At 36.1% G+C, this 11,727-nt stretch overlaps 3 protein-coding genes across 3 annotated transcripts in view; 2 read left to right on the forward strand and 1 right to left on the reverse strand.

Annotated features, from left to right (window-relative positions):
* alas2 (aminolevulinate, delta-, synthase 2) overlaps positions 1–3,724 on the forward strand; it is a 6,781-nt gene extending 3,057 nt beyond the window's left edge. Inside the window, exons 5-11 of the mRNA XM_083553848.1 lie at positions 12–234; positions 326–510; positions 861–1,040; positions 1,497–1,661; positions 1,823–2,091; positions 2,521–2,683; positions 2,913–3,724. Coding sequence (XP_083409974.1) covers positions 12–234; positions 326–510; positions 861–1,040; positions 1,497–1,661; positions 1,823–2,091; positions 2,521–2,683; positions 2,913–3,079 — 1,352 coding nt within the window. The 3' untranslated portion in view covers positions 3,080–3,724. The remainder of the gene's footprint in view (positions 1–11; positions 235–325; positions 511–860; positions 1,041–1,496; positions 1,662–1,822; positions 2,092–2,520; positions 2,684–2,912) is intronic.
* Positions 3,725–4,205: 481 nt separating this feature from the next.
* Positions 4,206–6,479, reverse strand: ela2l (elastase 2 like). Its single transcript, XM_083553854.1, has 8 exons — positions 6,340–6,479; positions 6,138–6,226; positions 5,924–6,021; positions 5,501–5,623; positions 5,073–5,209; positions 4,695–4,840; positions 4,393–4,545; positions 4,206–4,289 (listed from the first exon to the last, which is right to left on the reverse strand). Exons 1-8 carry the CDS (start codon positions 6,377–6,379, stop codon positions 4,272–4,274), a joined length of 804 nt encoding a protein of 267 aa, XP_083409980.1. The 5' UTR covers positions 6,380–6,479; the 3' UTR covers positions 4,206–4,271.
* A 393-nt stretch (positions 6,480–6,872) lies between these two features.
* Positions 6,873–9,611, forward strand: LOC310733017 (chymotrypsin-like elastase family member 2A). Its single transcript, XM_083553853.1, has 8 exons — positions 6,873–6,972; positions 7,408–7,496; positions 7,643–7,740; positions 7,920–8,042; positions 8,147–8,283; positions 8,448–8,593; positions 9,205–9,357; positions 9,534–9,611. Exons 1-8 carry the CDS (start codon positions 6,909–6,911, stop codon positions 9,549–9,551), a joined length of 828 nt encoding a protein of 275 aa, XP_083409979.1. The 5' UTR covers positions 6,873–6,908; the 3' UTR covers positions 9,552–9,611.
* Positions 9,612–11,727: the final 2,116 nt, after the last annotated feature.

The following is an 11,727-nucleotide window of genomic DNA, read 5'->3' on the forward strand; positions in this document are numbered from 1 at the left end:
TCCACATTCAGTTGGATCCAGTTTTGACTATGATGAATTCTTCACCCAGAAAATCTTGGAAAAAAGGAATGACCACACCTACCGTATTTTTAAGACAGTGAATCGGTTTGCAGAGGTTTTTCCCTTTGGTGAGGATTGTTCTGTTCCAGGACGCCTTGGCTCACAAGTCTCTGTTTGGTGCAGCAACGATTACTTGGGAATGAGTCGCCATCCACGCGTCATTAAAGCAATATGGTTAGCTTCTAAGAAAAGTTCCTGGTAAGAGTTTTAAATTTATTATAGAAACATACATGTAAACAATGTGCATATATGTCCTTTATCTCAGGGACATTTTGGAAAAAAATGGTGCAGGAGCAGGTGGCACCAGGAACATCTCTGGGACAAGTTACTACCATGTGGCTCTTGAGAAAGAACTGGCTCTTCTTCACCAAAAAGATGCAGCCCTTGTCTTCTCCTCATGCTTTGTGGCCAATGATTCCACCCTCTTCACTCTAGCTAAAATGCTTCCAGGTAATCATTGAGACAGCAGATACATTCTTCCACAAAAATCATTTACCTAAGGATCACTTTCTTTATTCCGAATGAACCCCTACTTCTTTGCTGAAACTTTCTGTTTTTCATGTGTTGTGGCTCAGGATGATTGGGTTTTGGATTTTTACTAAAGACTCTAATCTAATCTAAACTAATCCAATCCAATCTAATATAATCTCATATAATCTAATGAACATGATATGATTAGTGCAATGATAGAGACATTAAAAAAAGATATATTATTCCATTGCTGACTGTATATTAATATATCTGTGTTTTTGATGTCTCATAAACAGTATATAATTGTTATCAAACAAATATCTGTTCAGGATGTGAGATCTATTCAGACATGGGGAACCATGCCTCCATGATTCAGGGCATCAGGAACAGTGGAGCGAAACGTTTCATCTTCCGTCACAATGATGCAAGACATCTAGAAGAGCTGCTCAGCCGCTCTGATCCAAAGACACCTAAGATTGTGGCATTTGAGACAGTGCACTCCATGGATGGTCAGTAAATATTTTATGTTGTAAAAAACATAGTAGTCAGAAATATGTATGGTAGGGCTGTAGTCAAAGGCACCGCTGTCAAGTCCAAGACTAGTTTTGACAAAAAAAATAGCCAAGATGGAATTTAAGATGCCGGACCAAATTTCAAGACCAAATATTTTTTTTGAGAATTACCCAGACTCACAGATAGTCATTCTGGTCATTAAATTAAGGTAAATAATTAGGTTAATCGGTTTGCTAGCAGGCAGCACAAACATTATTCTTGCACACTCTTGGTCGAGAAAATTTTTTTTCAAGTTGAATGAAAAAGACAGCGACAAGTCTAAGTACAAAAGCCAATATGTAAATACAATGTCTCAATTTTAAACTTGCTTTTAAATGAATATTTATCCAGTTTAACTTACCTGTTTGTTTGTTTGTTTGTTTGTTTGTTTGTTTGTTTGTTTTTAATGTTAGGTGCTATCTGCCCTCTGGAGGAGCTGTGTGATGTCGCACACAAATATGGTGCTCTCACTTTTGTGGATGAAGTTCATGCAGTGGGACTATATGGACCGCATGGAGCAGGTGTCGGTGAGAGAGATGGCATCATGCACAAAATTGATATTGTCTCTGGTACACTGGGTAAGAATGATTCTTTACATTCTTTATATATATATATATATATATATATATATATATATATATATATATATATATATATATATATATATATATATATATATACGACTGAAAGTGTTTATAAGAATGTAAAGAATATGAAATAAATTCTTGCATTTGTGCAGGTAAGGCATTTGGCTGTGTAGGGGGCTACGTGGCCAGCACTGCTGCATTGGTGGACACAGTGCGATCTTATGCAGCAGGCTTCATCTTTACTACATCATTGCCTCCCATGGTGCTAGCTGGAGCTCTGGAGTCTGTACGGGTTCTGATGAGCTCAGAGGGTCAGGCTTTGCGCCGAGCTCACCAGAGGAATGTCAAACACATGAGGCAGCTTTTGTTGGATGCAGGACTGCCAGTTGTCAATTGCCCAAGCCACATTATCCCAATAAGAGTAAGTGCCACTGTATCTAAAGTACAAAAAACAATGATCATCAACTCCACATTTAAGTGAAGATAGACCTGTATCATCCATTGTTGTTTTTAGCATTGACATTCTCAGATCCACAGTTTTGCCCATGTTTTCCATTTTTAGAACTCATCTAATGTAACTTATGACAGACTTGATAAATAGCAATGAGATGTTTGTTGTTGTTTGTTGTAAGGAAAATCTTATTTTACATTTGGTGAAGTCACAAGCCTAGGTTGAGTGGGGTTTAGAGGATTCAGTATTGTGACTACAGTGTTATGCATATTGTTAACATTTTCCTGGAAGTGAACGGGTTTACTTTTGGACGTGGTCATCTTCGACATTTTTCTCACTTTATGGAGTGCTTATCAAGTATTCAAATCTGTATCTGCATTTTATGCATTTATATCACAGGTTGGCAATGCAGAGAAAAACTCCAAAGTGTGTGACATTCTACTGGAGAAACACAACATCTATGTACAGGCGATAAACTACCCTACTGTGCCACGTGGAGAAGAGCTTTTGCGTTTGGCACCATCCCCTTTCCATAATCCCATCATGATGGACTATTTTGTGGGTCAGTGGATAGTCATGAAACACACCAGTTACTAAAGTAGTAGAAAATTATTAGAAAATAATTGCTTCTCATAATTTCAGATAAATGTTTTAAAGGGACAGAATCAAGATGTCAAGAATTCATAGCAGACTGATAAATTAAAGTAATATGAATTTGTGATTTTTTTTTAACTAAAATGATTTATTTAATAGTGTTGCGTAAAATTGTTTGTTTGGTTTTTTTTTGACAGAGAAATTACTGGAAGTATGGCAGGAAGTTGGACTGCCACTCAATGGCCCTGCAACAGCCTCCTGCACTTTTTGTGACCGTCCCCTTTACTTTGACCTCATGAGTGAGTGGGAGAAAAGTTACTTCGGCAACATGGAACCAACATATATTACAGTTGCAGCACAATAAGAAAAATGGAAAGGAGGCTAGAGATAAAAAGCAACATTCAGTATAATCAGGTGACTGTTAAAAATCATAATTGCTGAAGTGTTTTTTAAACTGTCACACATTTTGCTGCCTTCTGCAGCTATGTACATCATTTGTACTGGCTTTGGTGCTTTTGAATTGTATACCATATTATTAATTCTGTGTCCCCTTTGCATATTAAAAACCTGCACATGGGCACTTTTAATGAAAACTATTAAAACATATATACTTAATATGTTACAAACATTTTATTATATTTTATTTACATTCCTTCAGATACAGATCATGCATAGTCCTGTACTAAATCTCTCTGTACAGTATAAAGCCACATCTATGTCTTTTACACATCTGGCTTGACTTTGATTGTTAAACGTTAAGGTTTTGGTTTGCCGTGGGGTTTGGATGCAGATCTTATCTTACAACTTACATTAACACAAACAAACCACTTTCTCCTTGCATATTCAAATCTATACAAGTTTCTCATAGGTTAAACAATGTCATGCACATGTTATCACATTCTTATATGAGTACTGATCTCTTGAATATACTTCGCTTTTCTAATGATTTTCTTTTCATAAGGCTTTTGTTTTTTGAGGAATGAATAAACTGAACAAATGAACAATTTAACAATGTTTTTTCTTAGCAAAAGTGCTACAAAACCAAATTCTCCTTTAACATAATAAAAATGTGTATATATATATATATATATATATATATATATATATATATATATATATATATATATATATATATATATATATATATATACACACATTTTTATTATGTTCTTCCAAATAGGTCACCTACCCATCAATGCTCTCTTATCACATAAGGCAAACAAGAAGGCTATTTGAGTAATAAAAAAAATAACCACTGAGAGATTAAACATGTTTTTGTGTTTTTGTTAATAAGACCACTATTCACTCAAATATTTTTGTTTTAATTATTATTATTATTTTTTAGAATTTGTTTAAAATTAATCTCATGTAACCTTTTGTAGGTTATCTAATGTAATTCAATTACTGGTTAGAACCACATTAAAGGTAGAAATTGACTTCAAATGTTTAAGGTATCCTTTTGGACAAAAAATAAATATACAAACAGAGGATCATTTTAAAACAGATGTTTAATTCTTTGCCATGCAGAAAAAGACTTTATGTCCTCCAGGCTGTCCTTAATTGCTGGCCATAGTCTGTAAAACAGAAAAAAGTTTACTCACATATAGTTCTGTTGGATATGGCTTTTTAACCTTAGCACATTTCTAGAATTCATCAGCAGGACATTAATAAACTTACAGTGCTGATCCAGTTGATGTAGGAGCTGACTTGAGTGAAGACTGTGGGCTTCTTGAGGTAGTTGCAGCTCAGGCCAGAGCCAAAGCTCACAATACCATGGACTTCCCAGGCACCATCAGCATTCTGGCAGTTCAGGGGGCCACCAGAATCACCCTAAATCCCATGGCACAACAGTAGATTAAACTGATGCACTCACAAACTTTAAACTAACATCTTTTTGAATGAGTGCCAGGGCTTCAGTCTTATTCCAATTGTGTCCCATAGCTTTCCCTGTAAAATATCATTTTACAGAGAACACTTACATTGCAGCCAGACACAATGCCATCTCCTCCAGCACAGACCATGGTGTCCTTAACTTGACTTCCCCACCAGTCAGGTTTAGTGCAGGTAGCAAAGTCAACCACAGGGAGCAGAGCCTGTTGCAGGACTTCAGCAATGGGGCCTCCAGCTAGAGCAAGAAAAAAAGACAGGATATAAGGACATCTCAAATTGTATAGTGATACAAAGAAATACAGTATTCTATCATCTTGTCTAAAGCCAAAGTAAACCTGGCTAGGTCAGGGGACATTGGTTTAGTGAGTGTAAAGAGAACTCTAAATCTTTTTTGTTTGTTTAAACACTAAAGTCTTTTTAATGTAACAGTGTTAAGCCTGATGGGCAGTACTGTACAGAACGCTCACTCTTCATGCGTCCCCAGCCAGTGACATAGCAGGGAGCATCATTGGGCAAGATAAAACCATCCTCAGGAAGACATGCAGGTGTGATGGTGTCAGTGGAAGAAACAGGAGTCTCCAGTTTCACCAGGGCGATGTCATTACTGTTGCACATGTAAAATAAACAGGTGCGAATTCAGAAAAGGTGTCAATGTTGAGATGATTCTAGTATTTCTTAAATTAAACTACTAGTTTTGCAATATTATGTTGGCCATAAAATATGCTATGAAATGTTCTGTTAATGAATTTCATTCAATCAGATCTTATAATAATTAAATTATATAAACCAATAAAGTCAATATATATTTCAAGAATTTCATATATTTGTTGGAAAAGACTTCATATGGTAGCATTATTAATCATTTACACTTTGATAATTGATTCATTTCCATTACCGGATAAACAAAGAATTCCACTTCTCATGGACGATAATCTTGCCAGCCGCAATTGCCAGAGAACCATTCTCTTCCAACTTCAGGCTGTGTTTGCCAAGGTTGACTCTGTAGGTTCTAGTCTTGCTGCAATCCCACAAAAGATACAGATGAGTCACGAAATCACATCTCTCCTCTGCATATATTTGCCCACAGGAGGTTATTGTTAACTACTGTAGTGCTGCTGTAATTGTAAATTTCTGTCAACTTTTCTGCTATAAATTGCTGTGGAATGGTCAGGGTTCCTCTCTTAACAAGAAAGCAAATGGTTTTCATTTGCAACACTGAGAAGCCTACATATAACTACATATTTTTCTTTTTACAAGAATCCCAGAGTCATAAAAGGCAAAGAAAAAGTCTGAAGTGAGGCTTGATGCAATGCCTTACCTAATGCAGTGAGCAGCAGTCAGAACCCACTGGTCAGAGATCAGAGTTCCTCCACAAGTGTGGTACCAGTTGCCACTGCTGGTATACTGGAGGGAGATCTGTTGAATAAGGAAGTATTAAATGTAAAATAGCATAAAAAATAGGTCAGTATCAAAACTATTTTTACAATCTAAAGTAGCCTGTAGTCTGTAGGAAATACAAATATGCAATTTACCTGCCAGGGCCAGCTGTGGGGACGGACATCCTCACCACCCACAACCCTCTTCAGAATGGGAGTAAAGGTGGGCAAACCACACCCATAAGCTGAGGAAGACAAATTGGGATTGAAAAACACATTTTGTACAACATACAAAATAAGAGATTCTCTGACTGCATACAGGTTTGTGTACAGCTCAGAAGCAACAGAAGGATCTTACCTCCAACAACCAGAACAGCGAGGACCACAAATTTCATCATGTTTGCGTCTTCCACTCTTTTCAGCTTCTGCCTGGGGTTTATATACAGTAAAGAAAGCACCCATAATCTAGACCACTGGGAAAGTTGTCTGGAAAATCAAATAAAAACAACTTGGCATGTTTAACCTTGATCTGACATATATCTAACCAGAATATTGCCAGCTAACATCTGTTAGGAATTCAGACTTTTCACAGTGTCCATAGAATCCACCTCACTAATACATTTAACTCATGCTTGAGGAACTACATAATAATAATAAAAATGCATGTATTTTTATGTATTTACCAACATGTATCTTTTTTTTTTTTTTTTTTTTTGCTTTCAGTCATTTTGCTGTACTTAAATGTTTTAACCTTACATTCTATATACAGTTACATGCTGTCAGCTGTGGAATTCACAGGACAAGTGTTCAGATACCGATAATGCAAGTATTTTAAGACACTTATCTACAAAATGAAACAGTATTCATTTGCAGAAGCAACAAGGTAGGTGAAAATAGAATTGCTAGAACTAGGTATATAAGGTGCAAATGTTAATCAGCTACAGTACATTCACCATGAAGCTCTTGATCTTGGCTCTGTTCGTTGTTGGTGGTAAGAGAAACATTGGTTTTGAACTGAGAAAATTCTTGATATTTCTAAAATATTTTTTTTAATTGTTATATAATTGCAACTGATGCTGAGGAACATTTCTGAAATAAGCTAATTCCTGTTATCACATACACCACAGCAGCTACACATTTATAAATTTAGCAGCACTATTGCTGATCAAAGCTGATGTAATAGAAAATTACACCTACTGATTCAACATGACTGTGTTGTAAAATTAAAAATATATCTGAAATAGGGCATGAGAGAATTATTTTACCACCCTCATTATATTAAAATCAATACTGGAAAAATTAATTATTTAGAAGATAATGTGAAACAATTTCACAAATAATTCAAGATCGGGTTATGGTTAGGCATTAGTGTGAGTGCGTAGATGATTGTGGGTGCATTTCATATACATTGTGTGTGATTCCCCAGCCTATGCATGTGGGCGTCCCACCTTTCCACCCATTGTGAACAGGGTGGTTGGTGGTGATGATGTTAGAGCCAACAGCTGGCCATGGCAGGTACTGTGCACATTTTCATCACATTTTACCATGTATTGTGTATTGGGGAACTGATTAGAAACATTGATATATAAAATATTATATATTGATTGTCTGTTGATCTGGGTAACCAGTAAACATTTGCTAATTGCGTCTTAAATTTGTAGATCTCACTCAAATACAAGAGTGGCTCCAGCTATTACCACACATGTGGAGGAACCCTGATTGCTGACCAGTGGGTTCTTACTGCAGCTCACTGCATTGGGTAAAAGATTGCTTTTATTTCCTTACACTGTACTTCATTAAGAGAAGCAAGTTTTCTAATAACAAACAGGGCTGATATTATGTCTCAAAATGCATGACACTAAATTATAAAATATACTAAATTCAGTATGAAAGCAGATATATGAAACCTTACTAAACTTGGTGCATTTGGTCCAGTAGCAGTCGAACCTACAGAGTGTATATGGGCAAACACAGCCTCAACACTGAAAATGAAAAAGGCTCAATTGAAATGGATGTTGAGAAGATCTTTGTTCATGAACAGTGGGACTCTCAGAGAATCAGGTTAGATTCTTAAATTAGTTTCAGTAATGCATATGTCATTGGTATATTAAGGCATCTTTATCTTGTCTTCTTTTAATGGATGGTTATGTCTACTCATTCCTCAGAAATGACATTGCCTTGATCAAGCTAAAGAGCCGTGTGCAGATTTCTGACAGCATCATGCCTGCCTGTCTGCCTGAGAACGGACTGGTTCTTCCTGGTGAAACCCCCTGCTATGTCACTGGCTGGGGCCGCCTCTGGAGTGAGAAACATTTAATCTCTGTAGAATTTCTTTTTTTTTTTTTTTGTGCTTTTGCTAATACTTTTGATAAGTTCTTTAAACATTAGAATAAAACATCTTTAAAAAAATATTTTGTAATCTTACATTGAATGCTTGTCTATTTCTCATTCTTTTTCCTTTACCAGCTGGAGGTCCCATTGCAGATATCTTGCAGCAGGCTCTGCTCCCCATCGTCAGTCATGCTACCTGCAGTAAGCCTGACTGGTGGAGCAATCTGGTCACTGAGAAAATGGTGTGTGCTGGAGGAGATGGTCAGCTTGCTAGCTGCAATGTAAGTTCATTGCTTTATGCATTGCATTATAACACGTACACATTTACCCATAAACCAAGATGGACCCCTCTGTACACCACCACAATTTTAAGCCTCATGAAGATATAATATTTTTTCAACAAAAAAAAAAGAAAAGAATTTGGATAAATGTAAAACTGTAATTTATTTAAACATAGTGATGTGGCCTACACATTAATTTTGTCAATTCATCACTTATATGCAAGTCAATTTAACACCTTTAGATTATTTGGCATATGCTATATTTTAAAGCAACTCAGATTTGAATCCAGACGTGCTGAACGAGACAACAGTGACATGCGGCAGCAATTGTCTTTGCTGTATGTTTCAATTGTTGCATAGAAATAAGTGTAAGATAGTTGTTGGAATTGGAGGAAAATATAAATTAGACAAGTAAGTTGTACAATACCATGAAAGCAAATCTGTAAGTGTTTTCTTGTGACTAAGAGATTTCTATGAGATAGTTTAAACCTTGATCCCTCGTAATCAGAAGCAACACTGTATAATAATCTCCTTGGCTGGTAACAGTACAGAAACGGAAATTGTTATTCTACAACTGCTTGAACAGACATACTTGTAATTATCTTGTACAGGGAGACTCTGGTGGCCCTCTGAACTGTCAGAGATCTGATGGTGCCTGGTTTGTTCATGGTGTGGTAAGCTTTGGCTCCAGCATGGGCTGCAACTACTACAAGAAGCCTTCCGTTTTTACCCTTGTTTCTGCTTACATCCCCTGGATCAACAATGTGAGTGCAATGACATCTTACACATTTACATTTTATACACTAGTCTTTTATCACTTACCAACATTACATACACTTTTAGATGTGTGTTAATGTGCATGCTTAGCAGATCTGTGTATTATCTGCTGTTTATTTCAGTGCTTAATTCCAAATGGTAATTGATTTGTTCTCTTTTCTAGGTAATGACCACAAACTAAACTGGTGTGCATCATGAACAAATACAAACATTGAATCAATAAAGAAGATTATTCACATTACTTGTCTTCTGTCTTCAGTTTTTCCACAGTTGTTTATTACAGCATGTACATATCAAAAATCAATCACCACTATATCTAAACTATATGCAGTCAAACTCTAATGGTGGCCCAAAAAAAGAGTAAAGTTTGTTTCAGAATGTAAATGCTTAAAGCATTATGCTATCCTACAATATTAAACTGATAGTGTGGTCTAGTAATAGTTGCACTAAATGGCTTTTAAGAGGCTTAATAATTAAATACTGCTGACCAGCTTTTCATTACTACTTTTCTCCTCTTTATTTTCTTTCCTTTTGACTCAAGAGGCCACAGCTGCCTTGAGTTCAGCTCAATTAAAAGTCAATCGTTTCTTTTTTGAAACAAATAATATTTTCATATTTTGATATAAAAATAATAAAATAGTTTCAAATACAAAAATGTTATTATATTAAATTAAAAAGAATTCAGACTATTTAGCATACTGTTATGATTTATTAAAATAACTAACTAGACAAACAAACAGATAAATAGACTGAAAACAACAATTACAATACATTGAAAGTAAAAAAAGTATTTGAATGCATACAAACATGAGGTGTGTGTGTGTGTGTGTGTGTGTGTGTGTGTGTGTGTGTGTGTGTGTGTGTGTGTGTGTGTGTGTGTGTGTGTGTGTGTGTATATACATTGGTGATCAAAATTAGAGAGCAATTTATAAACAATTTAACAATTCTGAAATAATGTCATCTTCACTGCTCAACAGTTGAGGGAGTTTTTGTCCTGTCTATACCATGCCAACACCTTTTCCACAAAATAACTAAGGCATTTCCAAAAAAAAAAAACATTATTTTCCAGAAAACACACTGATCAAAATTAGAGAACACTTTCAGATACCTTCCAGTTATTGGTGTTAATCTGGTACCTGGTGCTAATTTCCTTGATTATCTGTCAACCCATATTTAACTGGCAGCCTACCTTTCAGTTTCACTGACTCTGCAAGATAGTGAGCCGTTCTAAAGTGACTGAAAGCCTCCGGCAGCAGGTTGTCCAGATGAAGGCCAAAGGGATGACCCTATCAGCCATAGCAAGACAAGTTGGTCGTTCCAAATCTGTGATTTCAAGAATATTGACTCTTTACAACATCACAAACTTATTCAAGTCCGCCAAGAAGGCTGGTCATCCACGTAAGACAAATACAAAAGAGGACAGGATACTGTGGAGGATCTCAATGGGCAATTGTTTCCACACTGCAGCTGGAATTGCTCACCAGTTCAGCGCTGAACAGGGTAAGGATCTGTCTCGTCATGCAGTGTCTCGACGTTTAAGAGCATTTGGACTGAAAGCCCACTCTGCAGTGACCAAACCTCTCATTAGCAGAAAGAATCAAAAGACTAGACTAAGCTTTGCTGAGGAGCATGTTGTGTGGACAGAGGAGGACTGGTCCAAAGTTCACTTCAGTGATAAAAGCAAGTTTAATTTATTTGGGTCTGATGGGAAACATTATGTACAAACTGGAGAAAGACTGAACCCAAAGTGTGTAAAGATGTCAGTGAAAAGTGGAGGAGGAAGTGTCATGGTTTGGGGCATGTTTTCTGCAGCAGGAGTTGGGCCTCTTATACAGCTACATGGCAGAGTGAATGCAAATGTTTATCAGAACCTTCTTCAACAACATATGGTTCCCTCCCTGCGTTCATCACCCAATCAGCGCGCAGTGTTCATGCAGGACAAAACAGGTAAAGCAGTTCCTTGAAACTGAAAACATTGAAATAATGACATGGCTTTCCCAGAGTCCTGATCTCAACCCAATAGAAAACCTATGGAAAATCCATTGGCGACAAAGTTATGGCCAAGAAAGTGTTCTGGTAGCATGGTATAGACAGGACAAAAACTCCTTCAGCTGTTGAGCAGTGAAGATGACATTATTTCAGAATTGTTCAATTGTTTATTTATTGTTCTCTAATTTTGATCGCCAGTGTATATATATATATATATATATATATATATATATATATATATATATATATATATATATATATATATATATATACGTATAACAATTTTATATGAAAATGAAACAGTCATCATTATAAATGTTGCAATTCAAACAGTTTTCTTAGTTTATCAGTATAAACAACTAAGTCTA

Source organism: Silurus aristotelis, assembly GCF_946808225.1.
Source record: "Silurus aristotelis genome assembly, chromosome: 11".
Classification (NCBI taxonomy): domain Eukaryota; kingdom Metazoa; phylum Chordata; class Actinopteri; order Siluriformes; family Siluridae; genus Silurus; species Silurus aristotelis.